The sequence below is a fragment of the Chaetomium tenue genome (assembly GCF_020726465.1).
Source record: "Chaetomium tenue strain MPI-SDFR-AT-0079 chromosome Unknown F5144scaffold_2, whole genome shotgun sequence".
Lineage (NCBI taxonomy): Eukaryota > Fungi > Ascomycota > Sordariomycetes > Sordariales > Chaetomiaceae > Chaetomium > Chaetomium tenue.
In genome coordinates, this window is record NW_027117330.1 from 4,778,881 (window position 1) to 4,806,289 (window position 27,409).

The window sequence follows — 27,409 nt, forward strand, 5'->3', positions numbered from 1 at the left end:
CAAGTCGACGCCAGTGTCAACAACCACGCGTTGTCTATCCATCCGCCCTCATCCATTTGTCCGTATGGAATCTCCCCGCATGATGGCCGATAGCTACCACCCACGCTCCAGAAAGTACGTCATAAACCAGGAACAGAGAGAGCATTACACCGCCCAGCCTATCCAACGCCACCAACACCCATCCCATCCATCCCCTCATGGTAGCGCCACCACTTCAAACCCGCTCACCCAACCCCCCCATCAAGCCCACCTCGACCGGATAAACTCGGCCCACTTCCCAACATCCTCCATCCTCTCCAACAACGCCCCAACATCCTCCCCGCTCCGCTGCCGCCCGTTGGGCGCCACCATATTGCTGTCATCCAGCACGTCCTGCGAATCCACATGCACGTGCCCATTCTCCTGTATCTCCAGCGTGACGTGCGCCGTCCGGTCCCGGAAGGGGAAGACCACGCGCAGCTGGGGGACTGGTAGCATGGTCAGAGTGAGGTCGATGGTGAGGGGGGGCTCGCTCTCGCCCTCGCCCTCGCCCTCTGCTTCGTCCTTGCCGTTGTCTTCGGGCCCGCCGCCGTCGTCTGTCTTAGGGGTTAGCAGGGGGTTGGCGAGGGTGTCGTAGTCGTCTTGGCTGGTGGTGGTTGTTCCGGTGATGGTGGGTGGAGCGGCCGGTTTTACGTCGGCTGGGTCGAGGAGGCGGGTCGGGTCGGGGTCTTGGGTGAGGCTGCGCTCGAGTAGCGTGGCGAGGAAGGCATACTGCCGTAGGTAGGGGAGGATGGTGATGAGTTGTTGGGGGTGCGAGAAGGTCATGGTGGTCAGGGTCCGGCTCGGAATCGGCTTGCTCACATAAAGCGTGTTGGCGTGGCTCTTTAGTGACAGTTTCTCCTCGCCTGGTGCTGCGTACGCCGTCTGTCTGTTGCAGGTCACTGTCCTCGACCCCGCTGCTGCTTCGGGTTCCTTCCCTGGCGGGTAAGGGAGGACCAAGCTGTCGAATGTGGCCAACTGCTTAAGGGGCGTCTCGTCCATCATGCAACCCAACTGCTGGATTTGTCCCCACAGAGTTGTTGGGATGTGGACAGGCGGGTCGAAAGTGGCATGGAAGACGGCATCGGGGAGGCGCGGCCCTAAAAGCGAGGCGTCGGGCTGCATGGGATCCGCCTTTGTTGGGTCTGGCGTGGGAACAAACGTGCTTTCCGGCTCCAGCCAGTCGATGATCGGGCCGCCCGTATGTAGCTCATCTGGAAGAGGGACCTTTTCGACATCCGGGCCAATCCACTTGTCCGAGATGCGGACGGGGTTGACACCGATTTCCCTCAGAGGCGCGCAGTCGATGAGGATACTCCATACTTGTTCGTTTTCCTCAACCCACTCAATCATTTCCGGGTCCGTCGGTGGTGACTGCAGTCTCCTGTCTTTCCAGTAATCAAGGGCCATGCCCACTCGCCCCCTTCTATTCATGGTTGGATTCCCGCTTCTCGTGCAAAGGACGAGGCTCTCGAGGTGGTCCTCGCCCTTGGCCGCAGCTGCAGGGTCTCCTCGTACTTGCTGGAGCTCCCAGGCGTGAAGACGGCAGAGGCTTTCGTAAATACCGGCCACAGCCTCGTACATATTAAGGCCGGGACTAATGCTCAGCTTATCCAGGATAGCAAGACGCTCAAAATTGGCAGCAAACTTTTCCAAGGATTTGGTAAGGGGGCTTTGGCCTTCGAGAAGTCGCAGATCCTTGAAGAGAATCTTGCCAGCGGCCTCGGCATGCTTGTTGACAATCTCGGCCGAATCTGGGAAGGCAAGGTTCACTGATTGTACGATGTCGCTTCGGAATCCGATGAGTAACTCTAGAGCCGAGCCGGCTACTATGAGTGTCTTGCTGTCGTCACTGCCCATTGAATCCTCCCAGATAAACTCCAGCTCGAGTTTCTTTGCCAGTCTTTCCAAACCAGCCTCGCTGACGAGGCCTTTACTTCGCTTCGACAAGGTTAGCCCCGCCAGCCAGAGGATTATCATCAGTGATTACATACCCCGAGGACGGCAATAACACTATCCAACCGCCTTGCTCTCTCGTCCTCACTAGCTTTCCCCAAATTCCCGAGATTCTGCAGGTCTATGCCCAGGGAACTTATGTCCAGGATGCCGAGGGCGGCAGCAGCTGACGGGCTGTCGTAGTTAACGGGACCCGTGGAGCGACCCAAGGTTGCGGTAGGCGATTTCTTAAATTGCTGGGGCGATGACCTCGGGCCATGAGGAGAAAAGGCGGCGGCGGCCGAAAACGGCGTCGAAACTGAAGGAGTCGCGGCAGCACCTGGCTGGGGCTGTGAAGGGGTCTTGCCCTGCGATAACGGATACTTCCCCGGAGTTGGCGTCGACATGGTTGCCGATGATTATGCGAATTAATAAAAATGATGTAAGATACAATGCCTGGGCATTCACGATTTCGTTTAGTTATCAAAACAAATCGATGTTGGTCTTCTCAGGTCTTGTCGATGGCTTCGGGGGGGCAGCGTAAGTCTGCGTTAAAGTGAGTGTAGGTGTTTTGTAGGTTTATGTAGATGTGAGGTGTTGGCTCGACAAAGAATGCAGTCAATGGGTTTTCGTGTTTATATGCTGGGGGTACTCAAGCTCCATGTGCTAACAGCGGTGCAGTTGAGTGAAGAGCTCCGCCAAGCCACAAGCTTGAGACAAGCGAATCAGAACTCGAACGAAAGACACATAACCCTATCCCTCGACCGTTACCTTAAACCTTCCAGGGCATGCAGCGAGCAGATCGCAATCAAGTAGCATCGGAAAGTCCATCTCACTTCCAGCTCGTGCCGGCTCCCAATGGAACCTCGAAGCTGCCATCAAATCAATGTAGTAAAAAGACCGATTGCTTCCCAGAACCTCGGACAATCGAAGACGTCAAGCTGCTTCCCTCCCCCCCAAACCCTGAAGTGCCACAGCCACTCACACCAAGCCCCTGTCCTTGTTCAGCTGCAGGGGTTCTAGCGCCTGCGCTTCGTGGCAGCACTGACAAACACCATGAATTTCGCAACTCCATCATCAATCATCACCGACCCACTACAATACCCCCAGACAGCCACGCCGCCATCAGTCGTGCGCCCTCAGCCACCCCCGCCAGTCCAGCAGCAGCAACAGCAGCAGCAATTACAAAAACAGCAACCCCTACCACAACAACAGCAGGCCCCACAGCAGCAACAGCAACAGCAACAGCACCTCGCTATGAATGGTGTTAACGGCGGCAACATGCCCGGCGCCGGCATGGTTCCATTTCCCGCTCCAGCCGGCCACCAAGCCGAGCTCAACTACATCTACGGCATGGTCGAGGAGCTGAGCCGCCAACTGGCCGACAACCAGCGCACCCTAGAAGAAGTCGTCTCGGGCGTTGGCCGCGTGCGCAGTCGCGCAAGGGCACATTCTCTGGGGAACGAGGAGCTGGTCGATTCGGCCGGGGATGAAGTCAAGGGTAATTTAAATCCCCTCTAACCCCTCCAACAAATCAACATAATCTAACATTACCGTGTGTGTGAAGCCCAAGAATCCAACCTCGACACGCTCATCTCGATCCTCTCAGAAGCGCTCGAAAAAGCCAAGTTCTCGCGCGACGCCAACGCCGCCCTCCTCACACAATACGCATCCGTCATCTCGACCATGCTCAAGCAGTTCCACGACTACAAGGCCAAGCACGTAGGGGACGTATCAGCATGGCACCGCAGCTACCGGGGCCAGCTCGCCGAGGCGCGGGCCGAGAACTGCCGGCTGCGCGAGCAGATCTGGGAGATGCAGGCACGCGCGGGGCACGCCAACGAAGCCCTGCGCGGGTTCCGCGGGCGCTACGACGAGGACGCCGCCCGGTGGGAGCGCCGCGTCGACGCCAAGGCCGTGCGCCAGGAGCTGCGCTTCTGGAAGCGCATGGCCATGCCCCACCTGCCCGAGGACGACCCCTACTGGAGCGACGACGACGACCTGGTCGACGCCGTCGAGAAGCGCCGCGACCTGGCCGAGAAGCGCCAGCAAGAGCTCAACCGCCTGGTCGCCCGCGAGCAGGGCAGCGAGGACGCCGCCGAGCTGGGCGATGTCGTGGGCGCGCTGGGAGGGGGCGAGAACGGGGACGTGCCGCCTGAGGTGCCGTCTGCGCCGGGCGCCGGGCAGGGCATGGTGATGGGCGGGGTGCCGATGCAGAGGGAGGATTCTGGGGCGGTCATGCTGCCTATCCCGCCGCCGAGGCCGTCGAGCGCCGCGAGTAGTACGGGGTCGTCGGGGCAGTGAGGGCTTTCTGGGCTTACTTCTCCCCCTATTCGGTTGCTTGGTGAGGAGGCTTTTTTCTGTGGGTTTAGATATCCGTTTATGCATCAATGGAGTATGGAGGGACACTGGGCGGGGTATGGCGTTGAAGAGAGATTGGTTGTATACTTCACATGATATCCTGATTAATATAACCTGGGAGTTTGAAGATGTGCACTATTTGGGTTTCTATTTGGCGAGTGTTGCTGTAATCATGGTCAACAAGCAGAGTCTCAATCTTGAAAGGATCCTAGCTCGGCCATGTTACTCTCATGTACGTCAGTGATCCTTAAAATGTAATAGAATAAAACAAGCAGACATCAAATAAACTTACCTTTGCACACACAAACCTTTCCCTTTTTCTTTGTGTCCAAGGATGGAGTGATATTATCTTGCAGTCCCAACCTATCCCCTAAATCTTGCTACAACGTATTCCTATGCCGGAGGTCAATATGTAAATGCAACTCGGAACGAGATATACCGGGGGGTGTGAATAGGATGAGATGGTTGAAAATATACAGAGAGTGGCCGTTATTGTGTCAAGGTAACATATGCTCTTTCGTAAAATGCAGTGCTATCGTCGTTAATTTTAAAAACCTTACTTATTTTCTGAAAAAGCGTACATATATATAGCATTTGGATCTTTTAGATATCATTACAAGAACACGATCCGGCGAACAACTTCCCCAAGGGTCCTGCGGCGGTCTACTAAGCGTAGACAAGTCCAGCAGGTGAGGGGTGTATAATACCCAACGGTATAGGAGAAACATCGCCAGCGAAGTAATACATAATTCAGTGAAAGCATGATATCACAACACAACCACACCCAACCCCCCCCCCCTTCGCAACAAGACACCACAGCGACAGTGATTGGGCAGCTGAACTCCCATGCATATTATGATTGTCCATCTCATGGCAAAAAGCATATGCTAAGACCTCCGCAGCAGAGTGATATACTATATACTAACTGGAGATAGCCTATCTCCGACATGCTAAGTCCATCCTGCAAAGTCCCCCCTTTCCTCCGCCAAACTCAAACGCCCGCTAAAAATCAGGGAGTCAGGTATGTGTATGTTGCTTGATCCGCCTCCTCCACCAATCTCAACCAGCTTGGTATAAACAACCTCCCGCTTCTTCGCTCACGCTTCCAAAAAACAAAACAACAGGGGATTGTTGAAGCACCCCCCTTCTCCCTTTCCCTCCCCCCCCTCCCCCCCCTCTCCCTGCAATTATCTCGCTCACTCAATCAATCCTCCACCGCCGTCTCATTACTACTCCTCCTCCCAATCACGCCCACACCCCCAACCGCACCCCCACCCCCACCGCCACCTCCAACCTCAACCCCCCCAACCCCATTAACCCCCTCCACCTTCGCATTCGCCCTCGCCATCTCCTGACTCTCCACAAAGCGATCCCAATGCGCCGGATCCGCCGCCCTCAACCTCGCCCTGATCTCCGCCCTCCTCTCCCTAAACACCGCCACGACCCCCTTCTCCCTGACCTCGGCATCCAACTCCTCATCCCCCAACTCCTCCAGCAAATCATGCAGCACGCGCGCATGATTCGGATCCGCCCCCACCATCTCCAGCCCCGACGTCAGCAGGGCGTAGTGCTCGGGGCGGAAGGGCCCGTCGGCGACGACGCCGACGCGGAACTTGTGCCCCGCGCGCAGGATGCGGCCCTCCTCGTGGGCGAGGGCCTTGGAGCTGAGGGAGAGGAGGGAGTTGGAGCGCGAGAGGCAGGGCGATTTGATGGCGGTGGGGGTGGCCGGGTCGGGCTCGTCTTCGTCCGAGAGGGAGGGGTTGCCGCCGCCTGCGGGGGTGGGGGTGGCCATTTTGGGGATGGGGAGGTTCGGCTTTTCTGATGATGGGAGGTCGACGGTGCTGGCGGCGGAGTTGGACACGCGCGTGTCTGGGAACTCGTCTTCGAAGCGCTTGATTACGCCGTTGAGGGTGTTGGAGAGGAACATGAGGCGTTCTGGGACTACGGGTTAGTGGGGTGGTACAGTTTGGGAGGAAAAGAGGCAACATACGGTAGGTATGTGTGTCATCCGCCGTCGCCTTAGCCTTGTCAATGGCCGGCTGTAGGCGCAGGCGGATCTTCCTCGCACTCAGAAGCAAGTGCTTAGAAGTCTCCTTGGCCTTCCCACCGCTCGGTACCGCGCGCGGAGGTTGAGCCACGCCGTTCTCAACGTCCCGGATGAACTCGCCCGACTGCCGCCTCGACTCATCGCCACGATTCTCAAGACAGCACGCCAACGCCCGGACAACACCGGTACCACCAATGACATAATCCTCATCGGGCGCAGCATCCACATCAGCGTCGATGTCCGTCGACACCGTCACGTCGTGGCCGACCAGCCGCTGCAGGGCATGGGGGTACTCGGGCTCATGTTTGGCGAGCGCCTCGGTCTGCGCTTCCGCAGCCGTGGCCGCCGCCAGTTCCATGTTGCGCAGGCAGTACGCCACGACCTGTTTGGCCAGGGCCTTGACGAGGTCGCTCGACTGCTCGCTGGGGACTTCGATATCGATGGCCACGAGGCTGGGGGACACCCTCGCGGCGGCGAGCAACGACGCAAACAGCGCGCACGCATCCTCCTGGGTCTCCTCCGACTTGGCGTTGGTCGTGAGCTCGACGAGCCGTGGGTTCTCCAGGAAGCTGACGTGGGCGAGGCCGATGATTTCGGGGAGGATCTCGGTCAGCGCAATGACCTGATCCGGCGTCATGGCGCAGTCTGCCAGGTGGATGCGTTTGAGACACGCCATCTTGGGTAGATACCTATAGGACCAGTCAGTAAAGCCTACGAAGGACAGTGTGAGGGTAGCCTACCTTCTCAGCACGCACACGGCGCTCGGGTCGGAGTTAAACAGCTCCTGGTTATGCGACAGATCAATGAACCGGAACTCCTCCAGCTTCACCAGCGTCGGCAGCAGTTTGCACAGCGCCGACGGGGTGAGGTTGCAGTCCGCCAGACTCAGGGCCGAGAGCCGACAGTTCTCTACCGTCAGGGCATCAGCCAAGGTGGCGAGCTCATCCCTCAAATCGTTCCCTCCCAAATCAAGCCCCTCGCAATGACCAGCCTCCAGGAACCGCGCAACATGCCCGAGACCATCAGCATCAATGCCATTGTTGGCCAGACCCAACCGCTTCACGCCACAGAGGAGGAGCCCATCGATGATCAGCCCCAGCTGCTCGGCGCTGATGCCCGTCTGCCCCAGGCCCAGCAGATTGAGCGTCGAGCCCCCGAGCCTCTCCCCCAGCGACTTGGACAACAGCTGACACAGGTTCTGCGGCTGGCGCCTCGCCGCCAGCGTGGGACTCCCGTTAACAGCCCCAGGCGCGGCCACGGGCTGCCGAGGGAACTGTATCCCCGACAAGTCCAGGCTCTTCAGCGTGCGGCAGAGGTAAATAAACAAGCATATGTGGCGCCAGCCCTCGGGGCCGATCTTGTTGTTCTTCAGGACCAAGCGCTCGACCACGCCGCCCTGGCCGGCCAAGGCGTCCACGGCGTTGAGCGGCTTCCGGCGCCTGTTGGTGGGCCTTCTCGCGGCGAGCAGGCCGGCGAGGATGACGCGGAGGCCCTCGTCGGTCAGGCCGCAGTTGTCGAGGATGACCTCGCGCACGGGGACGACGGCGAGGTAGTCGCCGAGAGTGAGGAGGTCGGTCAGTTGCATCCAGTAGCCGGCGAGGTCCAGCCTCTCCACGACGCCCGGCTCGGCCGAGCAGTTGTTCGGGTCCATGAGCTGTTCCGTGATCTTGCGGAGGATCGGCGTCTCCCTGAGCTGGCAGCAGCGGCGGTATATCCTGACCGGGTTGGTGGTCGGCACGGTCTGCGTCCTGGGCGTGCCGGGGCGGGGGGTGGAGCCGCTGGAGGATGAGTCGCTGTCGTAGTGTAGTTCCATGGGGATGGTGCCGTTGACCTCGGCCTGTTTCCGGCGCTTCTCTTTTCTGGCCTTCCTCTCCTCGTTCTTCTTCTTTTTCTCTTTCTTCTTGTCGGTCGAGGCAGCCTTTTCCGACATGCCGTCTATGCTCAGGCTCGGGGGGCTGCTGGATTCGACGCCTTCTCTGGGTGGCTCCTTGGGTAATTCTTCGCCGGTGATCTTGACTGCGCCGTCCACCTCTTTTTGTGCCTCGATCGTTTTGGGCTGCTTCAGCGCCTCGCCCTCCCCCTTCTCCTTCATCTTCTTCTTTTGGTCCTTGTTTATTTTGCTCCCTTTTTTGCCTTCCGTTTCGTCGGTATACCTAGGCATAGGCGCAATTTCGACATCGACACAGAAGGCCACCCGCCGGAGCTTGGCCTGGTTGAGCCCATTGATGTCGCAGCGTTCCCTGTGGCGGTCGACGTTCAGCACGCGCCGTTCGACGAGCCCGTGGTTGTGTGTTTTTACGTTGGGGTTGAGGGTGCCGTTGGAGGATGACAAGCGCCTGAAGACCTGCAGCAGACCGGTCTGTGACGACTTCGGCGGAGCCGGTGTGTACGGGGCCTCGCCTTCGGGTCTCGCGCCATGTTGGAGGACGGCGTTCTTGGCTGGAATAACCTTGGGCACTGAGAACTCGGCGGGTTTCGGCGACGCGTTGGTGGCTTGCGGGGGGCTCTGATGGGCGGCACCGCTCCCTGACGTGAACTTGGACGAGATGTTGGAGAACCACGAGTTTCGGCGTTGGGGGGAGGGCGTGGAGGGTAGTCGCTTCTCTTCGGAAGTTGTCCTGGCCGAGTTGGATCGGGTCAGCGCCGTCTGTTTCTCCTGCTCCGGCTGACTGTTATCGACCGCGGGCGACGGGGAAGAGTTGGGGGCGGGGCTCGGGGCCGGAGTGTCGTGGACCGAGTTGGAGAGCGATCTTGGCCGTGCTGTCGCATTCCTCGCAACTTTGTCTGCAAAAGTTTTTATACCAGATTAGTCAAGCCCTTTGAAGCTCCGCGTCACGATTTCCCTTCCATATGGAAACCCCCAAGAGGGCGGTGAGTAAAACCGATGCGCAGATGCTGCCCGATGTGGATGCGAACCTTTTGGATTTCCGTGGGTCATCCAGCTCACGTCCAAGTTATGAACGTGCTCCATCTTGTCGTCGTCGCACCACAGCTGGCCGAGAAACAGTTATCGTGGGCAAAAAGCGCCACCAATGAAGTTTCCTAGGTATTGCACGATGCAGTGCCTCCCGTCGGGCCAACCGAGAACGGAGAGAACCGAGTCCAAAATGTACCTATTAATCCGGCCGTTATCGTCTGCGGCTCAAAGGCCAAGTGCGGCAAGGTATGGTATGGTATGTGGTGTGCGCTCTTTGTCGGCGGGATTCCGTCACTGATGCCCTATGGTGGTACTGGAGACGGCCATGGCATCGGTCAAGCTGAACTCAATTAATATCGTCGTTGGTGTCGCCGGTGGGATTATAAAATCAAGATGCGCTGGGCGATTGCTCGCGTGTCTGTGATTGCTAATACACGGTCGTGATATCCGGGGACTTCTTTCTTTGCCCGATGGCAATGCCGCGCGCCGAACAGGGCTGTTGATTTTATTTTTTTCTAGTCCTCCTTTTTCTGGTTGAGGCCGACGGCTGATCGAGACGCCTGTTCACCGCGGTGCGATCACGTAATGGAGGTGAGCCGGGGAGGGCTGCTTTGCGCGGGGGAGGGTTCCAGATGTGACGAAGGGTTGTAAAGTCGACAGGGCAGTGAATGGTGTGTCATGTCACGGCAAGAATAGGTAAAAACAACTCGAGATGCCCAGAGGCCAAGAAGGGACTATCTCGTGGCACCCACCTTGCAGATCGGAGTCCGGAAATTGAGGCTCTCTCGCATCATAGCACGAAGCCCGCGTGCCCGCAAACTGGTGGCGGCGTGGAGCGCGCCTTTAAGGAAGGCGGCGAGCAGTGGCAACCACCACCATCCATCCATCCTTCCACCCACGAGCCACCCTACGCGCTCAACGCTGTCTTGTGCGCTGTACTGTTGATTCGGCCCTGGGTTTAAGGGTCCAACTACACTAAGTCTATCGTCAGCCGGCGATCCTTGTCTCACGCAAGCAACAAGCAACCTCTTGTGTCGCTGCGGAACTGCTGTACGAGGAACATCCAACGATTTACTCAAGATCGGCGGCGGTGGTGAGAGCTACCCTCAGCTACTAAACCAACATGGGAGGAGGCTAGGATGACACAGACTCGTCGCCCACCGGGAAAAATCGGACTCGCCGGACTCGGCCGGACTGATATGTAAGCGCGAAGCTCGCGGAGGCGAGCATAGTTTATCTAGCTATTATTCGTTCCCACCCATCGTGACTCGGAGCACCCGAGAGAATGGAAAGGCCGCCGTTAATCACCCCTAGCCAAGCACGAAGTTGGCAGGCCAAGAACATAGTAGGGCCGGATAGTGGATGACAAACCTCGACAAATGAATGGCGGAACTATGCTTGCCCGCAAACAGCGTTGCTTATGCTGCAGATAGACTTGCAAGACTCGTACGTGATGATGCTCGCAGTTCCTTTCTGGTAACGAAGCCTAGTCGCTCGTTCTCCCCATCTGGCAAGCACTCACACCTGCGGTGCCCGCATGACCTCATCAGCAGCCGAGCCTTGTTTGTCTAGGCCCGCCGCCGGCCAACCAAGTGGATTTCAATGCAAATCGTACACTGAACCCTGGCGCTGCTTGGCGACCCTGCGCCTCGCGGGCAAGCGGGTTGCCTCGGCGGGATTCACTCAACACAATTTGGTTCCGTTCCGAGACGTGTTACAGAGGACGGATGGCAGCATCAAAATCTCACACACCGGTTTTTACATATGTGGCGCCGCGCAAGCGGCTCTTACATCACACGACCCAGCCAAGAGATCTGGAATCTGGGGTTTGGATCTTGTTCGTCTGCACATGCTCAGAAGTTGATTGGCTTTTGGTAAACCCTGGTCATTAACCCCCATGTGCCCCCGCCCAATGTGTGAATCAAACTCCTAAAGAACAAGTCATGAGCCTAGACGATGCAGCCGGTATCTCCTCCTAGCAAGCCAGCCATTTACTCCTCCCGAAGCTCGGCAATGCGAGCCTTGACGCGCTCTTGGCGCTGCTCGTAGGTGAGCTTGCTCTTCCTGTACTTGAGCGACTCCTGCTTCCACTCCTCCTTGGTCTTCTTGGGCGCGTCGCTCTCGTACTTCTTGAAGGGGTCCTCACGGATGGCCGCGTGGGCATCGGTGTAGAGCTCCTCGAGGGCGTCGGCCTCGACCTCGTCCTCAATGTACTTGACGAACTGGCCCTTGTACCGCTCCTCATCGTCGTCAGCGAGCGTCTCCATGTACTCAGCGACGTGACCGCCGAGGATGTACTTCTTGAGGGTCTCGGCGTCGAGCTCCTCGGACTCCATGTCGAAACCGGGGAAACGGTTCTCGGAGTGGGGGACGAGGATGCCACCGTCGGAAGCGCCCTTCATGACGCCAAAGACACGGGCACCAGTGGAGGTGCGGGCAAGGCCGACATCGAGGTTGGCCTTGAAGGGGCGGCGCTCGCCGTCGTCGGTCTCGGCGGCCTCGGTGAGGGTGTACTCGCCGTCAGCCTCCTCAACACCGGCGAAGTCGCCGTCCAGGCCGAGCTTCTTGAGGACACGGCGGGCGAGGAGCAGGCCGGTGGCGTAGGCGGCGGCCCAGTTGGTCAGACCGTGCTCGATGCCATAGGCGCGGAGCTCGTGCGAGTAGGCAGCGGCGAAGACCTTGTCACCGTTGATCTCGGAAGTCACGATCTGGGTGATGATGTCGCGGTTGGTGAAGCGGACGACAAGGCGGTACTTGGGCGCATTGTACTTGTTCTTGGCCTGGGAGATCAGGCGCTTGCGGGCGTAGTAGTCGGTCTTGCCCTCTCTTCTGCGCCTGTACTTGGTCTGGAAGCGGCTACGCAAAGTCAGTACTCGCCTGAATATTTCCCAAGTTATTTTTGGTGAGAACTTACCTGTAGTACGCGCTGTTCTTAACCAACTTGTGGAAGGCCTGGTTTTCGCAATCCCCGAGTCAGCAATTTGCGCTTCAGAATATTTCCCCCGTCCGAAGCATCTTGCATTGACTCTCCAATTCCACCTGTATGTACTGGGAGCCGAGTCGGCGTGGTTAACTCACCATTTTGGCGGTTTGTCGATGGACGATGCGTTCTGAGGCAGGTCGACACACGGGTTGCAAATTCGAGAACGAAATTCGCGGGCAAGCAATATTTCGTGGGCCAAATTTCACCCCACAGCCCTAAGCTGGACTGGGGTGGGGGACGAGGTGTGGAGGGGCAAGGTTGGCGACGAGAGTAAACTTACATAAGCGACAACTCAGTACAGGGTTAGGGTCTAGGGGGCTCCATCCGTGCCATCCAAGCCCAGTCGAAACGGAACCTGAGCCGAGGTTCGGCCCCGCTTAGCCCCGGCTCGGCTTGCTTCAACAACACCGCGCGCCGGGTTGATTACACTCTCACGATGATGACTTGTTTACTTTCCAACTTTTGGTGTCACAATTGTGGAATCACGTAGCGGTAGTCTGTAATGCTCTCTGAAGAATTCCCTGTTGAAGTCATTCTCGAAGCCATCGACGACATGACAACCATAACCTCTCCCTCCAACAAACGACCAAAGGTCATCCTCTTTGACATTGGCGGCGTGTGTGTAAGTCAAGCCATCATCTCATAGAGACGTCCTCCCATATCCCCTTCCCCCTCACCCAACCTAACACCCCACCCCCCAGGTAATCTCCCCCTTCCAATCCATCCTCGACTACGAACTCAGCCTAGGCATCCCCCCCGGCTGGATCAACTACTCCATCTCGCGCACGGCCCCCTCGGGCTTCTGGCACCGGCTCGAAACAGGCTCCATCCCCATGGACGCGGCCTTCTTCGCGGGCTTCAACCGCGACCTGCACGACCCGGCCCGCTGGGAAGCCTTCTACCGCGCCCAACAAGCCCGCAACCCTTCCCTCCCCCAAACCGTCCCGCCCCTCCCCAACCTCGACGGCGAATGGCTCTTCTTCGATATGATGTCCTCCGCGCGCGCCCCCGACCCCTGGATGTTCCCGGCCCTGAAGGCGCTTAAGGCCAGCGGCGAGTATGTGGTGGCCGCGCTGAGCAACACGGTTATTTTCCCGCCGGAGCATGAGTACTCGCGCGGGGATTTCTTTGAGGATCCGCTCCGGAGCTTGTTTGATGTGTTTGTGTCGTCGGCGCATGTCGGGCTGCGGAAGCCGGACCCGGAGATCTATCGGTTGGCGCTGCGGAGGGTGGATGAGTTTGCGAGGGCGAATGCGGATTCGGAGAGGGGGCGGGCGTTGGGGTGGGCGGAGGGGGTGTCGGCGGGGGAGGTGGTGTTTTTGGATGATATTGGGGAGAATTTGAAGGCGGCTAAGGCGGCTGGGTTTGGGACTATTCGGGTGCCGTTGGGGAGGGCCTATGAGGCGGTCGAGGCGCTGGAGGGGGTGACGGGGTTGGCGTTGGCGGGTGACCACCCCAAGGTGCCTATTAAGCCGAATTATAAGGTAAGCAAGGCTAAGATTTGAATACCTAGGTAGGTAACCTGGGGTGGGTTTGCTCTTAGCGTGCTGGGGTTGTTATGAGGATTATATGGAATACCCTAATTAAGCTTGTTTGGCTCAATGGTATCATGAGTTATGTTTCAAACGTAAATTCCATTGCCGATGTCTCGGTAAAAAAAGGGTTACTTTATTTGTTCCCATCGTCATCACCTCATTGTCAAACCACCGACATTCATCTTCTCAGCTTCATGGAAACCACACAGCAATCATACCCTCCCCAAAACGCCCCCAACAACCCAACAAACCAAAAGACAACAACCTCAAAAAACCTCAAGCCGAAACAACCCCCTGCCTCCCTCCCCTCCCCCTCCCAGCACCACCCCTCCTCTGCTGCCCCTGACCAGGCCGAGCAAGAGTGTACTTGGCAAAGGCCCTCGCGAGCGCCTTTTTACAGCTGACCTTCTGGCTACCCACAAAGCTTTCGACGGTGACGGCAATGGCGCGGTCAATGTCCTGCGAGGTGCAGTACTCGGATAGTCGCATGCGGCAGAACGCCTCGGAGATGCGGATGATGGCTTCCAGATGACGGACCTACGGAGGTTAGGCGTTAGTATGTTTTGATCGGGCTCGAGGAAGAGGGGATAGAAAAGTGGTAGGGATAACATACGGTAATGGGGTAGGCGCCCGTCGCTAAACTCTCGCGGCGCATGTCGGCAAATAGGCGGGCAACTTTGTCCTCGTCCATGTGGTAGAGCTTGGGCGAGCAGCGATCACGCGCGTACAGGATGTACTTGCGCAGCAGCTCCTGAGGGATCTCGCCTTCCTTGTTGCGTTCCGCGGCAGTGGATTGCGTGTCGGTGCGCGCCGAGTCGGCCTCGACGTCCATTGAATCGCCATTGCTGGCCGCCGTTCCTTGGGTGTGGTGGTTCGTCATGGGGTGGCTGCGGCTATGGGAGCCGACAATGAAGCGCGCCAGTCGCTCATCCTCCTCGGGCTCTACCGTGTCGCGGACGACACAAAGGATGTCGAAACGGGAGAGAATGGGTTCAGTGAGTTCGACGTTGGCAGAGAAGGGGATAGTTGAGTTGTAGCGCCCACCAATAGGGTTGGCGGCGGCGATGATACCGCAACGAGCTTGAAGGGTCGTGACGATACCGGCCTTGGAGATGGAAATGGTCTGCTGTTCCATGGCTTCGTGAATCGAGGTACGATCCTGGTCGTTCATCTTGTCGAACTCGTCGATCAGGCAGGTCCCCTTGTCGGCGAGCACCAGCGCGCCACCCTCGAGCGTCCACTCGCTTGTCAACGGGTCTCTCCGGACACTAGCCGTGAGACCGACGGCACTGGCACCTTGGCCAGTGGCAAAGACGGCCCTGTGGGCTGTCTTCTCAACGTACTTGAGGACTTGGGATTTGGCGGTACCCGGGTCGCCGAGGAGTAGCACGTTGATGTCACCTCTGATGTGATGAGCGCCCCTAGTGTTCTTGGCCACGCCACCAAAGAGAGACAGGGCGACTGCCGTCTTAATGTCGGTGTGCCCGTAGATACTCGGGGCAATCGAGTTGACGATCTTGTCGACGATATGGGGGTCCTTGGATAGCTGGCGGATTTTGTGTTCGTCCTCCTCGGTCATGCGGAAACCGGCCAGCTGGTCGTGCGACTTGACCACATTGTTCGCCTCGAGGATGGTAGCAAAAACGGGGAAGCCGTTGCGGTTGTTCAGTTGAGCGTCGTAGTTGTTCTGGTAGACACCCGTGACTTCGATCTCCTCGCCGGGCTTGGCCTTGTCAATGAGATCCCAGAGCAAAATCACCTCGCGATGCCGGGGAAGGCGCCCCGCGGGAACGGTGCCCGGAGACTCCTGAAGAGTGAGCTTTTGATAATTCCGGTAGACGGTCTTCTCCGAGTTGAGGGAGAAGGGCCCGCGGGACTGGCAGCTCTGGCAGTATGAAATCTTGACTTCGACATTTGACTCTTGCTGGAAAGGGCCCAGGGTGATGCCGCACTTGCCGCAGTCAAACTTGACGTACTTGAGCTGCGGGAAAACACCCGACCGCCTCGTCACGACTCCACTGACTCGCACAAGGCAGTTGAGGTGCGATTGGCGGAGCTGACGGAGGGTGTAGTGAACAGGGAGGTCAAAGATACGGACGTGGATTTCGGAGTGGATGCGCTCGTAGTCGGGATAGTGGAGCAAGACAACGTCCATGGCTACTTGGTCGAACAGCTTGAGCATGGCGGCCGGGGCGTTGGCAAGGAAGTAGGCCAAGATGGCTTTCGAGGTGGAGAGGTGGTCGTATGATACCTCTAGAGACTCGGCGTTGATTTCACCAAGCGTGCGGATGCGGTTGCCATAGACTGAGGAGCCGCTGTCGTCGGTGTACTCGGTCAAAAATGCTTTGAACTCTCTCTTGATGGTCCGCTGCACAGCTGCTTGGGCCACCCAATCGGTCAAGCTGGAAGCCTTGACATCGTGCAAGGCTTCTAGCGAGAGTTCCTCGTCCATAATGTCGCCATCCATGTCCTCATCCGGATCCTCATCGTACCGATGCCTGCGGCGGCGGGGCTGGGCCGTGAGGTCAATATCGCGGTCATCGTCCTCGCCGGGCAGGAAGGCAGCGGGGATGCGCTGCCTCCGGGCGACTTCGCGATCTCTGCGGTTGAGTTGGGCCTCCAAGCGGCGCCTGTCCCCCAAATTCATGGCATCAAAGTCACCTTCGTCATCGAGGTCGACCCCTTCGTACGCATCGTCGGCCCTGTCGTTGTAATCTCGCTCAAAGCCCTCCCGGAACAGGTCGACATCGTCCTCGGCCATCTCATCGAGGTCGTCGATGTCATCTTGAATCTCGACGTCCTCCTCGATGTCGTCTTCGTCGTCACCGCCATGTGCAATGTTGAAGGCGGGTGGTGAGGAGGGCATGATGGGGCTCGACGCACCGCCGACCGAGGAAGCGGCATCGTCACCATTATTGCGGGCGCGCTTCCGGCCGGCTCTACCGGGTGGCATGCCTCGGTTCGCCGAGGAGGGGTGTTCGCGAAGCGGGGAACTGGGTTTATGTCAGGGTGCGGCTCGAGGATGGAGAAGCGGGGGAACTGGGATGTAAACATACCTCATTTTTTGTGATATTCCTGGAGATTATGGGTTCATAAATAAAAAAACTCAAGGTATTTCAGCCAGAGACGGACGCTGCAGAAGTTGAAGTGCAGAAGCACTGGCGACGGTGATTATCTCGGGGGCTGTGCGGAGGGAGTGGAGGGATGCAAACCGACGGGAATTGGGCGTCGAATTGCTTGCTTCCCCCTGTTTTTCGCGTCGCCCACTCAGTTCAGAGCAACGCGCTTTCGCGACACCGCTAAGCCTGATTGGGGTGGTCGTGTAAAGTGGTTGCTTGGGGTGGGGTCCTTCGATAAGATACCACTTCCCGGCATTGCATTCACAGTGTATCATTGAAACTGACACTCCAACGCCTCTTTCTCTCAAAAGATAAACATCAACCATCACCTCTCAAAACGAACCCTCTTAGCCCTTGATACCAGTTGAATGCCATAATTTGGCAGTAACCTAACAATTCTCTTCTGTCGACTGACCACAACAATGCATTCTTCTGTTCCTCAACCGTCTGTGGCGGATAGCGGCGACGCGCCTGTGGCGCGTACCAAAGCGCGAACTGATAGCATTTCGCAAAGATCGGATGATTCGCAAACTGCTGCTGAGTATGTGTTTTTGAATAGGGTAAAGCCTTGTGTTGGTTCAAGAAAGTCTAACTTGTCTCTTTCTAGCTTTATTCGAGATCAAATGCAGCTCGAGGCCGATGCCCGCGAAGCTTTGCCCTATGTACGATCATCGCCTTGAACGCCCCAACTCTGACTAACGCGTTGCCAGAGTATTGAACACTGCACGAATCCCCTTGGCCCTCTCCGACAGAGCGTCTTTGCCTGCCTAACCTGCAATCCTCCGCCCGCCGACCCCTCAGATGCATACAATGCTGCCGGTGTCTGCTACGCCTGCTCGGTCCAGTGCCACGGCGAGCACACCCTCGTCGAGATCTTCACCAAGCGAAACTTCACATGCGACTGCGGCACGACGCGATTCCCCGAGTCCAGCCCGTGCAACTTGCGCATCAACCCGGAAACGAATACCAAGGGAGGCGTCCATTCGGAAGAGCCGAACCCGAACAACAAGTACAACCAGAACTTCCGAAACCGTTTCTGCGGCTGCGAGTGTGATTATGACCCGTTCGAGCAAAAGGGTACCATGTTTCAATGCCTCGGGTTAGGCACACACGAGACGGGGGGCTGTGGCGAGGATTGGTGGCATCCTGGGTGTGTGGTCGGGCTAGGCCCGAACTGGTTCGAGGGCCTGGAAGCGAATAAAGTAAAGACAGAGGCCAAGGATACGAACGGCAATCTTCCGACTATTAACGAGGATGCCGAGGTGACGGAGAAGGATGGGAAGACAGCGGGTGAAGGAGGAGATGAGGACGACAATGACCCCCCGCCTCCCCCAGGTTTTCCAGCCGAGGACGAGTTCGAGAGTTTTCTCTGCTACAAATGTGTCGAGGCCCATCCCTGGATCAAGAGATATGCTGGCACCCCCGGCTTTTTGGCGCCCGTTTTCTCCAAGCAAAGTGCTGCGTCACATGAGCCTAGGTCGGCAGCGCTTCCTGTTACCACCAGCAACGGAGAGTTGAATAGCGGTTCCAAGAAGCGCAAAGCCGACGACGAAACTGACTCCCAGACCTCTAAGCGGCCCAGGAGCGAAGTTGACACTACCGAACTAGCAGAGCCATCATCCACCACAACAACAACAGCACTCACCGAACCCTCCCCGTCAACAACCTGCAAACTCACCACCCTCCCACCACCTCCCGAATCAACCACCCCCTTCTCCCTCTTCCTCACCCCCACCTTCCGCACCCACCTCTGCCACTGCCCGGCCTGCTTCCCACTCCTCGCCCCACACCCGCAACTCCTCGAAGAAGAAGAAACCTACGAACCCCCAACCTCAGAAGACGGCGACGCGGACGCCGATGGCGGCAGCGCCAACAACAGCGAGGGCAGCCTGTACGACCGCGGCGAGTCGGCGCTGCGCAACGTCGACCGCGTGCGCGCCATCGAGGGCGTCATGGCCTACCAGCACCTCAAGGACAAGCTGATGCCCTTCTTCCAGCAGTTTGCCGAGAGCAAGCAGGTCATTAGCGCCGAGGACGTCAAGGGCTATTTTGCCAAGCTGCGTGGTGATGAGGAGGCGATTCGGGAGGCGGGGGCGAGGGCTGAGAGGGAGGGGGCGGGTGGTGGTGGTGGTGGTGGGGGGGATGAGAGGCGGGAGGAGAGTGGTTATTGATTTGATTGATTGATTTTTGGCGGGAGCTGGGGTTGGGACGGGATGGAGTTTATGGGACGTTGGCTGCTTCAGGGTTGGCGGTGCTTGGCTTGCTCTTGGGTTTATGAGACGATGGCCGGATTTGTGCGTTCAACATATATCAAGTTTTGAGTGCTCATGGGGGAGCCAATTTGCTACGGCGGTAACTTGGGATGTGCTGGGAAGCTGGGAATGTATTATATTATACGGAAGGGTGATGTGGCTGCATTTGATGATAGCTTTGCTGCAACGCTAGGCCCAATGCCGAAAAGAAAAGGAATGTATTGCAGTTGATACCTGGAATCAAGGGGCTGTTGGCCTAAACCGCTCAGTTCCTCTGCTTCGTGCCTCCTCCCCTTGATAAGCTCCCTCGTGCTAATACAGGCCATTAAGATCTACCACATCCAACCCCGATAGACGACATGCTTGTCTACTACTTATTAAACGTCCTTTTCGTACATGGCGCTGCCCTCCAACCCCTTATAGTTCTCGACGGACCGCAACGTGTATACTCCCACCTAGCAGACTAAGCCCATCACCATTCTACTCCCCAATAGCAAACAAGTCACTCACCGCACATCCACAAAGCCAAATTACTAAAGCACATATCATAATTAGGTCAATCTCCAATCTCCGCCCCATCTATCAACCCATCCCTCTTCCAATCCCATCCCATCTAGGACCATGGCAGGAGATGCTATGCGTATCATATGTAGTAAGTAGCCTATCCGCATCCTATCCCCAATCCTTCCGGCGCCAATCTAATGCAAACTCTCGTTCCGTTACTGAGGTGAAACGAAAATGCGGTATGTGAATCCGGGGGTGTATATGAGATGCTCTGATGATGAGAAAGAAAGAAAAAGGAAATGGGGTGCGTGGGTAAACAAACAGAATTTCCCGGAGACGAAACTCGTGAGAGCATACAGGAAACACAAAACGCCATAAAGCTCGACAATATCCTCTCAACTCCAACTCCAGCCCATGATGCTTCCTATCCCAGCGTTCCCCATCCATTACTCGACCACGCCGCGGCGCCGATTATCAATGCTTCTTGTATTTCTGTCGACAGTTAGTTAGCACAAGGTAGGCCACGCAAAGAAAGAAAGAACTAGAAAAAAACTCACCGCGTCAACCCGCTTCCGATGCATCGGATCCAACGAGTTCGTCGCGCCCAGCAGCGTCTGCCCAATGGCCTTGGTGGCGCCGATGGCCGGCCGGAGGATGATGGTAGGCGCCTTCTTGAGCACCGCGGCCGCAGCGCCCTGTGCGCCTTCGCTTTCCATGATTTCGGCGGGGACGGCGATGATGGCGTCCCTGGCAACCGACAGGTCTCGCGCCAGGCTGGCATACGCGCCACGCACGCCCTGGACGATGCCGAGGGGCTGGTCCGCGTACAGGCTGAACTTGCGGTTGATTTCCTCCTCGTACTCGGCCTCGTCCCAATCATCGCCAAGCACAGCGGCCACGGCTGCCGCGTTGCTGCTGCTCTCCCCGGTTTGGGGTACGAGCAGGCCTTCGGCGCCCTGCAGGACGTTTTGGGTACCGATGGCGAGCTTGGCTCCGAGCTTAACGACTTCGGTGCCGGTCGTCTTGGCAAAGGCGGTGGCACCTTTCCTGAGGCTGCGCACGATCCGGCCGTCCTTGCGGTACTCGCGGATCGGGATCTCGATCAGGTCCCGGAAGCCGGACCCGGCGTTCACGAGGGAGCGTACGGGTGCCAGGCCAGCGAGGACGCCGGGCAGTTGGTTGCGCTTGACATCGGCAGTCCAGATATCGTTGAGCTGATCGCCGAGCCGGTCGAACCCAGAGACGCCGTACAAGATGACACGGCGCAAAACTAGCCGGGCGCCTTCGAGGATCATGAAATTCATGAACTCTGTCGTTTTCCCCGAGCGCAGGCCGGCGTAGTCAACTCGCTTTGGCTTGAAGTCTAACTGGATCGGGATGCTGTTGACCACAATCCGTTGGATGAAGGGGACGTCACTCTGGGACGCGTGGATCGGCGCCGTTTCGTCTCGGAACGTAAAGAACCTAGTGATAAAGTCGAGGGCGTCTTGATCAACATGCAGCCTTAGGGGCAGAATGGTGGCGCTGATGACCATCTCGGTAGCCGGCGTATCTGCCGGCTTTGTGGTGATGATCTCGGCGTGCACCATGTCGGCGCCCAATTCCCGTTCGCCGGCGTCGATGTCGTACGTGGCAAACTTCTTCCACGTCGATTCCGGGACATGGTCGAAAACGTCAACGTCGCGGAGCCGGATGTCAAGTGAGTTAACTGTCTCCCCTGAGCCGGGCGGGAACATGACCACGTCGGCGCTCACGCCCTTGAGCTCGAACGTGATTTTGTGGCGCCTGCTCCGATCTAGCCTCAAACTCTTGGACCTGCGGCGTTGCCCCGCCGCACGGAGTGTCGAAGTTGTGACAGTTGAAGTTGCGATCGATTCCGTGTCTCCAAAATCTTGCAAGCCGTGGTTGATCGCCTGGGCGAGCTCCTTGGGGTCACGGTTGGACGGGATGCCAATATAGATGGAATTAAAAAGGCAGTCCCCAATGACGGGTTCATCCTCGCCGAATTCTTGGTCGTATCCGTTGCGGTCCGTCTTGGCCCGCCGCTCATATGCTTTCGCCTCCACCTCCTTTACGGCTTTGGCGATGACCTCGCGCGTGCGCTCCCAATCGTAGCCATCGAACAAGTGCCAGATGACATGTACATCACGAACGTGAAGCTTCAAGGGGCTGCGCTGGAGCTTGATTTCATTGTGCTGGTCGTACCTGTCCGTCTTGGAGTCCCAGCGATGCGCAGTGCCGTGGCCAACCGGTCCCTTGTCGAAGTAGTCGTCTGTGATAGAAAGGTCACTGCTGCTGATCTCCAGCCCACTGCTGCTCGGGTTATCTAGGCCAGCTGTGCTAAGAAGGACTCCATCGTTCGTGTCCTCGAATTTGGTGGCCCCTTCTCGGAGCATCGAGCTAGATGTTGCATCAAATAGCTCTTCCTGGACGATGTTCTCTTCGAGATACTGCGAGTCAAGATTCAGCGGGCTATCGCTTGGTCCAGCGTCAAAGTCCAGGTCGCTATCGGCATCATCTCCAAGCTCCTGAGGGACATCGAAGTCGTTGTCAAGATCGTACTCGCCTTCGGCTCGGCCGAATGTCTCCGCCCTAATAGAAGCTAGTAAGTCTTCGACGGGGAAGACTGTCGTCCGATACTTGACCTCCGTGCTCGGCGGCGTAGGCGGTGTCAGAGCGTTGGCCAGCGTGATAAGAGTTTGCGTCGAATCCGCACAAGTTTCAAGGACCAAGAGATCGTCGCGAACTTCGACCTCCAGCTGCGTATCACCTTCTGAGTCCCTTGAAACTGTCACTGTTGCCTTTGCTGACGAGATCTGGCAAATGTTGACGTATCCCATTGCACATAACTCGTCAACTTGTGGAGAAGTGACAACCGGCGGGCGTCGCGACGAAGTAAAACGGACACCGTGCGATTCCAAGATGGATATGTCGTCGATTAACAGGACAGACACTCGCTTCATAGTTGTTACCGCAACGAGATCCTGCGGCCCTGGCACCATTTCAAGATGAGCGTCGGTGAGAGCAACGGTCAACTTGGACGTCAACGCGAGGGGGTTCAGGCCGATGAGGCAGTCCCGGAAGGCGACATCCACCTTCAGCGACCTCGGAGCCTTGGCCTGGCCCGTCGACGTCAACGACCCCGAAGATGCTCTCTTGATGACCGTATGGGCTTGTTCTCCCAAGCTCGCCATGGATGCGGCCAACCCAGCTTCGTAATCCTCCGGCGTAACATCTTGGCCGAGGTTTAGAAGATCCATGATGGTAGGAACCCGGTACTCCAAGCACAATCCCATCAGCTTGACTTTGAACACTGGTTCCATGTCATCAATCAACCTCATCATGAAGGCCGGAGGATTCCGGCAAGGGCCAGTTTCCGGCGGCGGCGAAGTCACCACCAGCTCCTCAATCTTATTCCGTGTAACCGCGATTTCGCCAAGGGCGACAGCGACCAACTGGGGCATTGAGATGTGTGCCACTTCTAGGTCGGTGAGCGAAGTCAGAACGGCACCAAACCGGCCGCCAACATCAACACGACATTCGGCGCTTTTGACATGGCATAGCGTGAGAAGGCCCGGCCGATCATCCTCGGGGAGATATTTTGCAACGGTTCCGAGCTTAGCCAAGTCATCGATCAGACTTGGGAGGCAGGTGAGCTGTGTCAGATTACCTGCGTCAAATCTGACCTTACCGATGGCCAAGGAAAGGACAGACCCTTTTCTGCGTTGCCTCAGTAGCGTGTCAACCATAATTTCGTCTTCATCCTCGTCAAACTTGTAGTTAGAAGGAGTGATGAGTTGGAGTAGCCTCTCAAGGTCCTTGGCTCGGGGCAACGGCAGGAATTCGACTCTGGTATCCAAAACCTCGCTTACAATAGGGGGGTCGGCTTTCGAATTTTTGAGGTATGGTCCTGATAGTCGTATCCTGCTGAGATGTATCCCGATGCCTTCTTCTCGGCTGACCAGTTTGAATGCGCTGGTATTCAGCATCACACTACAATCCTTGCCCAATACATCAACCTGGAGGCCGTTGATGCGCAAGTCGGTCTTGTTCCCCCTGGTGATGGTTTGGTCATCGGGGTGGACCGGCTCGTCAAACCGGACACCCTTGGGTTTTTGAACTTGCTTGGCCGGGTTCTTGTCGGCCCTCGACGTGTTTGCGGTGATGGAAGCCCCCATGTTAAGGAAACTGCTGAGCCCGCCAAACCAGCCGAACACCTCGTCAAGCCTCTGAAGATCAAGTTGGACATAGAGGGGCAGCGTGTTGACTTCCAGCCGCGAAATCTCGGGTCCCATCGTCGCCTTGACCGAGATATCCTGACCGGCGGAGGGAAATGTGTTTGCAACAGACTCGAACATGAGAACAGAGCGGTCAAATGAGACGATGTCGTCATTCGCATACCCAAACTTTAGTTTCTCGATGCTGAGGTTCATCTCCGTCTGCGGGCCGTCATGGGAGACTGAACCCATGAGATCAACAAGCTGAGCTTGGAGGAGTACATCAGAGCTCAGGTCTGGCGTGCTTTTCTCGAAGAACCTTTGAGGAACATCGGCGACGCCTGCAAGTTTCTCTAGGAAAAGGACGGACAGCTGTTCGACCGTGACTTTGACATCCGGGGATGCCGAAGGCGGCTTCGCTGCTGTAGGGCCCACAGCATCCTTCGACCCACCTTGAGCTGCTTCAAGGAGCCGGGCGACAACCATGGCTAGGAGAAACCCAATTGATGCGTCGAACTGGATCTCTACGGGTTTCAGCACGATTTCAATAGATGGGTCGATGGGCGTTGTTTCTGCGATTGGTTCGTCGGTGGGCGTAAGTTTGGGGCTCATAGCGGCCGCCGAATGGATCGAGAAAGCCCCCGGAATGTTTGGCGATATTGACCTGCCGCCACCAGGGGTATCGACCTTGACCTGCTTGTGGCTCGACGGAAGGTAGATTGAGATAGCGCTCAGCGATAGGAGCTGCTTTACCAGGCGCGTCGGCCCTCGAGGGGTGGGTATGTCGTCTTGTGGGGGTTCGGGTTCCCCTGCTGAAGAATCCTGTGCATAGAAGCTGGGGGAATTTACCTTGGGGTCTTGAGATGGCTGCTCAGGCGAAGGAATTCGATCCGGTTGGGGTGGTTCAAAGGACCCATCGTAGGGGGCCGCCTGGGTTGATGTGGACGGCCTAGCTTCAGTTTCGTTCTCCTCCGCGTCATCAAAGGCATCCCAGGCGCCCGGCATGCCGGTGCGCAGCCCCTGGGACCCCGTCTGTGAAAAGGCGCTCATATACATGCTCTCGGCATCCTCGTGGCTGTATATGTGTGATTCGGCCAAATCGTCTCTCGCCGAGCTGCCTGAGCTCCGGTTTGTGGAGCTGGAATGAACGGAAGCTGCGGGAGACGGATCATTGGAGAGGGAGAATCCTTCAGGAGGGCGAAGAAATGGCTCCGATCGCGCCTCTCGCTCCGCGGTCGACCAGATTAAAGGCGAAGGCTCGAGGACCGCCGACTTCGCATGATCAGTGATGGTTGGCGGGGGCGAGCCGCGGTAAAGAGAGGCCCTCGGGGTAGACAGGGGCGACGCTTCGTCAGCCTCATTTGGTTCGTTGCTGTCGCCAAAATCGTATGGGATGTTGAACGCAGCTTCGCTGTCCTGTAGGTGTTGGCTTTGCGAGAGGCCATCGGAACTGTCTCTTGAACCGGCCATTGCACCGGAGCCGACACTGCGGGACAGCCCGGATGGAGAAAAGGCGGTGGTCTCGTTATGAACGGGCGAGCGCGGGACCACAGGGGATCGCGAAGCCGAGGACGAGGGCATCGACGCTGACCGAGCCAACGAGGAGAAAACGTTTGCCTCGGTGATCAAGGCCGCCCGAATGTTATGGAGCAAAACATGGCGTTTGCCCTCTTTGTGCACGATTGCGGGGCCCTCGTCTGGCGTCTCTGCTGTTGAAGTTACGCCCTCCACGTTGATGTTATCCAGGGATAGCTGGAAAGTGACGGGCTCCGGAACTGGGGAACTGGAATCAACCGCAACTTCGACATCCACCTGAAATGTAACACTCTGTACGCGAATCTGAATCCTATCCACGATGCCGTGCAGGAAATTGGTCAAGAAAACGGGGAGCGAAAGGGGTTGGCCAGTGCCAACCGGCAAATCGTCGTCGCTTTCGGGTTCGCTAGCAGCCATGGAAGCAGCAAGATCCTGGGTTTCGGCGGCGAGAGCTTGCTCCAACTCCTCCTTCTCCGCCACGGGCTGCGTCTCCAAGAAGGACTGTGCAAGGTCCGCAGCTGTCGGCACGGTCTCAGAACCGGCCATGCCCTTGCTTCTCTTCCCGGCGTCTTGCCGGCCCTTCTCTTTTTTCGATGCGATTTTCAAGCGAATGTCGACGCCATCTACTTCGGCCGTGATGGGGCTGGCGTAAAAGTCCATGGGAATAGTGACGCGGAGAATGAGGACCTTGGCCTTTTGGAGAGAGAAGGCTGGGGGCAGCCCCAAAAGCCTCTCGAGTTTCTACGCAAAAGTGTGTCAACCCCCAGATACAGCGCGAGACGCAGGAGGCACATTAGAGAGTCACCCAGAAAACCTACCTGGAGAATTAGTCCAACATCCCGAAACTCTAGAACCGTATTTCGACCAAGGGCAAAGTCGAGGTTCTCTAAATCAAGGGCTTGGGTGTCGAGTAGGTCCAGTCGCGAAAGAGCAAAGCGAAGTAACTGCTTCGCCATCGACGAGCTGCGAAATGATTGGAAGAAAGATGCCATGATGGGCCGTTTGGGTCGGCGTTATGACAGTCGCCTTGAATTGTGGGATGAAAGTTACCTATCGACGTGGGGTGAATCGAAGGTGAAGGTATGTGGGTGAAGTCGCAGGCACTCGGGGCGAGATGGAAGAGAACCTGGAAGAGGGGCGGGCTGGTGCGTTTTAAGCGCCACGGATTAGTTAATCGTCCACCAAGGTCGAGAACTGATGACGTGAAAGGCCGTCCGAAGAGTTCATGGTGAGGCGGGCGTCGTCATTTAGCAGAGATCGATCGGTGCTCGGCCCCAAATCGTTCCAAAAATGGGCTAGGTCGTCAGAGTAAGGTTCTTTGGATGACGGCAAAGATGGAGATAGCTCGGTAACAAAAACAAAGCCTATGTTGCCAGAACACAAGGCGCCGGGTGAGACAGCACAATTAATGTCGTGGTTGTGTTGTGTGATGGAAGGGAAAAGTCAACCAGCGACCGAGGGGTTTGATGAAGGAAGGTGAATGGGCGACGTAGTTAGCAGGGTGTCGGTGTCTGGTGCAAGACAACCACCACCCGTGACAAGCGGCGGTTGAGTTGCTCTGTGGTGTTGGGCAGAGAGCCCAATCAGTTGATCGGCCTTATCACTAGCGTGAGGCGTGGGGTAAGTTACAGGGGGTTGATGGCCCACATCGGGTGCTCTGACGCTCCAGATTCGTACGACATGACTGCATGACTGTGCCAGGCTCAACCGTCGGTGCTCCGCCTTCTGGATGCGCCCACTTCAAAGCTCAAGATGGAAGCTCCCGCTCAATGACAGGTCGAAAAACAACAAATTGATATTGGGCAGACAGAGAGGGGAAATGCAACGAAAACAGGCCCCAGGTCTCCTCCGAGCCTCAGATCCGACGTGGCCATACACGAGCAAGGGGCAATGATTGAATTATCCAATCCACGGCGACTGCTGCCTTGCCGTCATGACTCTGGGTATTGCGAGTCGTGCTGCCCTCTTGGCCAAAAGAGCCAATG

At 57.2% G+C, this 27,409-nt stretch overlaps 8 protein-coding genes across 8 annotated transcripts; 3 read left to right on the top strand and 5 right to left on the bottom strand.

Annotated features, from left to right (window-relative positions):
• Nucleotides 1-46: 46 nt before the first annotated feature.
• Nucleotides 47-2,550, bottom strand: F5144DRAFT_145561 (mediator of RNA polymerase II transcription subunit 1-domain-containing protein). Its single transcript, XM_066782425.1, has 2 exons — nucleotides 2,013-2,550; nucleotides 47-1,959 (listed from the first exon to the last, which is right to left on the bottom strand). Exons 1-2 carry the CDS (start codon nucleotides 2,358-2,360, stop codon nucleotides 241-243), a joined length of 2,067 nt encoding a protein of 688 aa, XP_066647286.1. The 5' UTR covers nucleotides 2,361-2,550; the 3' UTR covers nucleotides 47-240.
• Nucleotides 2,551-2,599: 49 nt separating this feature from the next.
• Nucleotides 2,600-4,591, top strand: F5144DRAFT_564705 (uncharacterized protein). The gene is made up of 2 exons (XM_066788438.1): nucleotides 2,600-3,454; nucleotides 3,521-4,591. Exons 1-2 carry the CDS (start codon nucleotides 3,010-3,012, stop codon nucleotides 4,255-4,257), a joined length of 1,182 nt encoding a protein of 393 aa, XP_066647287.1. The 5' UTR covers nucleotides 2,600-3,009; the 3' UTR covers nucleotides 4,258-4,591.
• Nucleotides 4,592-5,518: 927 nt separating this feature from the next.
• Nucleotides 5,519-9,332, bottom strand: F5144DRAFT_483265 (uncharacterized protein; the record flags this gene model as incomplete). The annotated part of the gene is made up of 4 exons (XM_066785382.1): nucleotides 5,519-6,249; nucleotides 6,305-7,050; nucleotides 7,102-9,145; nucleotides 9,278-9,332. 4 exons carry the CDS (start codon nucleotides 9,330-9,332, stop codon nucleotides 5,519-5,521), a joined length of 3,576 nt encoding a protein of 1,191 aa, XP_066647288.1.
• Nucleotides 9,333-11,009: 1,677 nt separating this feature from the next.
• Nucleotides 11,010-12,548, bottom strand: F5144DRAFT_564715 (60S ribosomal protein uL18). Its single transcript, XM_066788439.1, has 3 exons — nucleotides 12,357-12,548; nucleotides 12,193-12,230; nucleotides 11,010-12,134 (listed from the first exon to the last, which is right to left on the bottom strand). The coding sequence occupies exons 1-3, from the start codon at nucleotides 12,357-12,359 to the stop codon at nucleotides 11,270-11,272; spliced, it is 906 nt and encodes a 301-aa protein (XP_066647289.1). The 5' UTR covers nucleotides 12,360-12,548; the 3' UTR covers nucleotides 11,010-11,269.
• A 266-nt stretch (nucleotides 12,549-12,814) lies between these two features.
• Nucleotides 12,815-13,766, top strand: F5144DRAFT_590928 (HAD-like domain-containing protein; the record flags this gene model as incomplete). The annotated part of the gene is made up of 2 exons (XM_066790208.1): nucleotides 12,815-12,883; nucleotides 12,963-13,766. 2 exons carry the CDS (start codon nucleotides 12,815-12,817, stop codon nucleotides 13,764-13,766), a joined length of 873 nt encoding a protein of 290 aa, XP_066647290.1.
• Nucleotides 13,767-13,993: 227 nt separating this feature from the next.
• F5144DRAFT_507235 (MCM2/3/5 family-domain-containing protein) lies at nucleotides 13,994-17,124 on the bottom strand. The gene is made up of 3 exons (XM_066786485.1): nucleotides 16,853-17,124; nucleotides 14,410-16,789; nucleotides 13,994-14,333 (listed from the first exon to the last, which is right to left on the bottom strand). Exons 1-3 carry the CDS (start codon nucleotides 16,855-16,857, stop codon nucleotides 14,073-14,075), a joined length of 2,646 nt encoding a protein of 881 aa, XP_066647291.1. The 5' UTR covers nucleotides 16,858-17,124; the 3' UTR covers nucleotides 13,994-14,072.
• Nucleotides 17,125-17,196: 72 nt separating this feature from the next.
• F5144DRAFT_528425 (putative zinc finger in N-recognin-domain-containing protein) lies at nucleotides 17,197-19,086 on the top strand (the record flags this gene model as incomplete). Its single annotated transcript, XM_066786881.1, has 3 exons — nucleotides 17,197-17,456; nucleotides 17,523-17,577; nucleotides 17,626-19,086. Exons 1-3 carry the CDS (start codon nucleotides 17,338-17,340, stop codon nucleotides 19,084-19,086), a joined length of 1,635 nt encoding a protein of 544 aa, XP_066647292.1. The 5' UTR covers nucleotides 17,197-17,337.
• A 1,091-nt stretch (nucleotides 19,087-20,177) lies between these two features.
• Nucleotides 20,178-26,416, bottom strand: F5144DRAFT_482857 (uncharacterized protein; the record flags this gene model as incomplete). Its single annotated transcript, XM_066785359.1, has 2 exons — nucleotides 20,178-26,165; nucleotides 26,243-26,416. The coding sequence occupies 2 exons, from the start codon at nucleotides 26,414-26,416 to the stop codon at nucleotides 20,178-20,180; spliced, it is 6,162 nt and encodes a 2,053-aa protein (XP_066647293.1).
• Nucleotides 26,417-27,409: the final 993 nt, after the last annotated feature.

Excerpts from the sequence above, each read along its gene's own strand:
- F5144DRAFT_145561 (XM_066782425.1), bottom strand. The coding sequence starts at position 2,360 with ATGTCGACGCCAACTCCGGGGAAGTATCCGTTATCGCAGGGCAAGACC. Across the intron at positions 1,960-2,012 it reads GTGTTATTGCCGTCCTCGGG|CGAAGTAAAGGCCTCGTCAG; the intron begins GTATGTAATCAC and ends ACCTTGTCGAAG.
- F5144DRAFT_564705 (XM_066788438.1), top strand. The coding sequence starts at position 3,010 with ATGAATTTCGCAACTCCATCATCAATCATCACCGACCCACTACAATAC. Across the intron at positions 3,455-3,520 it reads GGCCGGGGATGAAGTCAAGG|CCCAAGAATCCAACCTCGAC; the intron begins GTAATTTAAATC and ends GTGTGTGTGAAG.
- F5144DRAFT_564715 (XM_066788439.1), bottom strand. Across the intron at positions 12,135-12,192 it reads AAGAACAGCGCGTACTACAG|CCGCTTCCAGACCAAGTACA; the intron begins GTAAGTTCTCAC and ends GACTTTGCGTAG.
- F5144DRAFT_507235 (XM_066786485.1), bottom strand. Across the intron at positions 14,334-14,409 it reads CGGGCGCCTACCCCATTACC|GTCCGTCATCTGGAAGCCAT; the intron begins GTATGTTATCCC and ends TAACCTCCGTAG.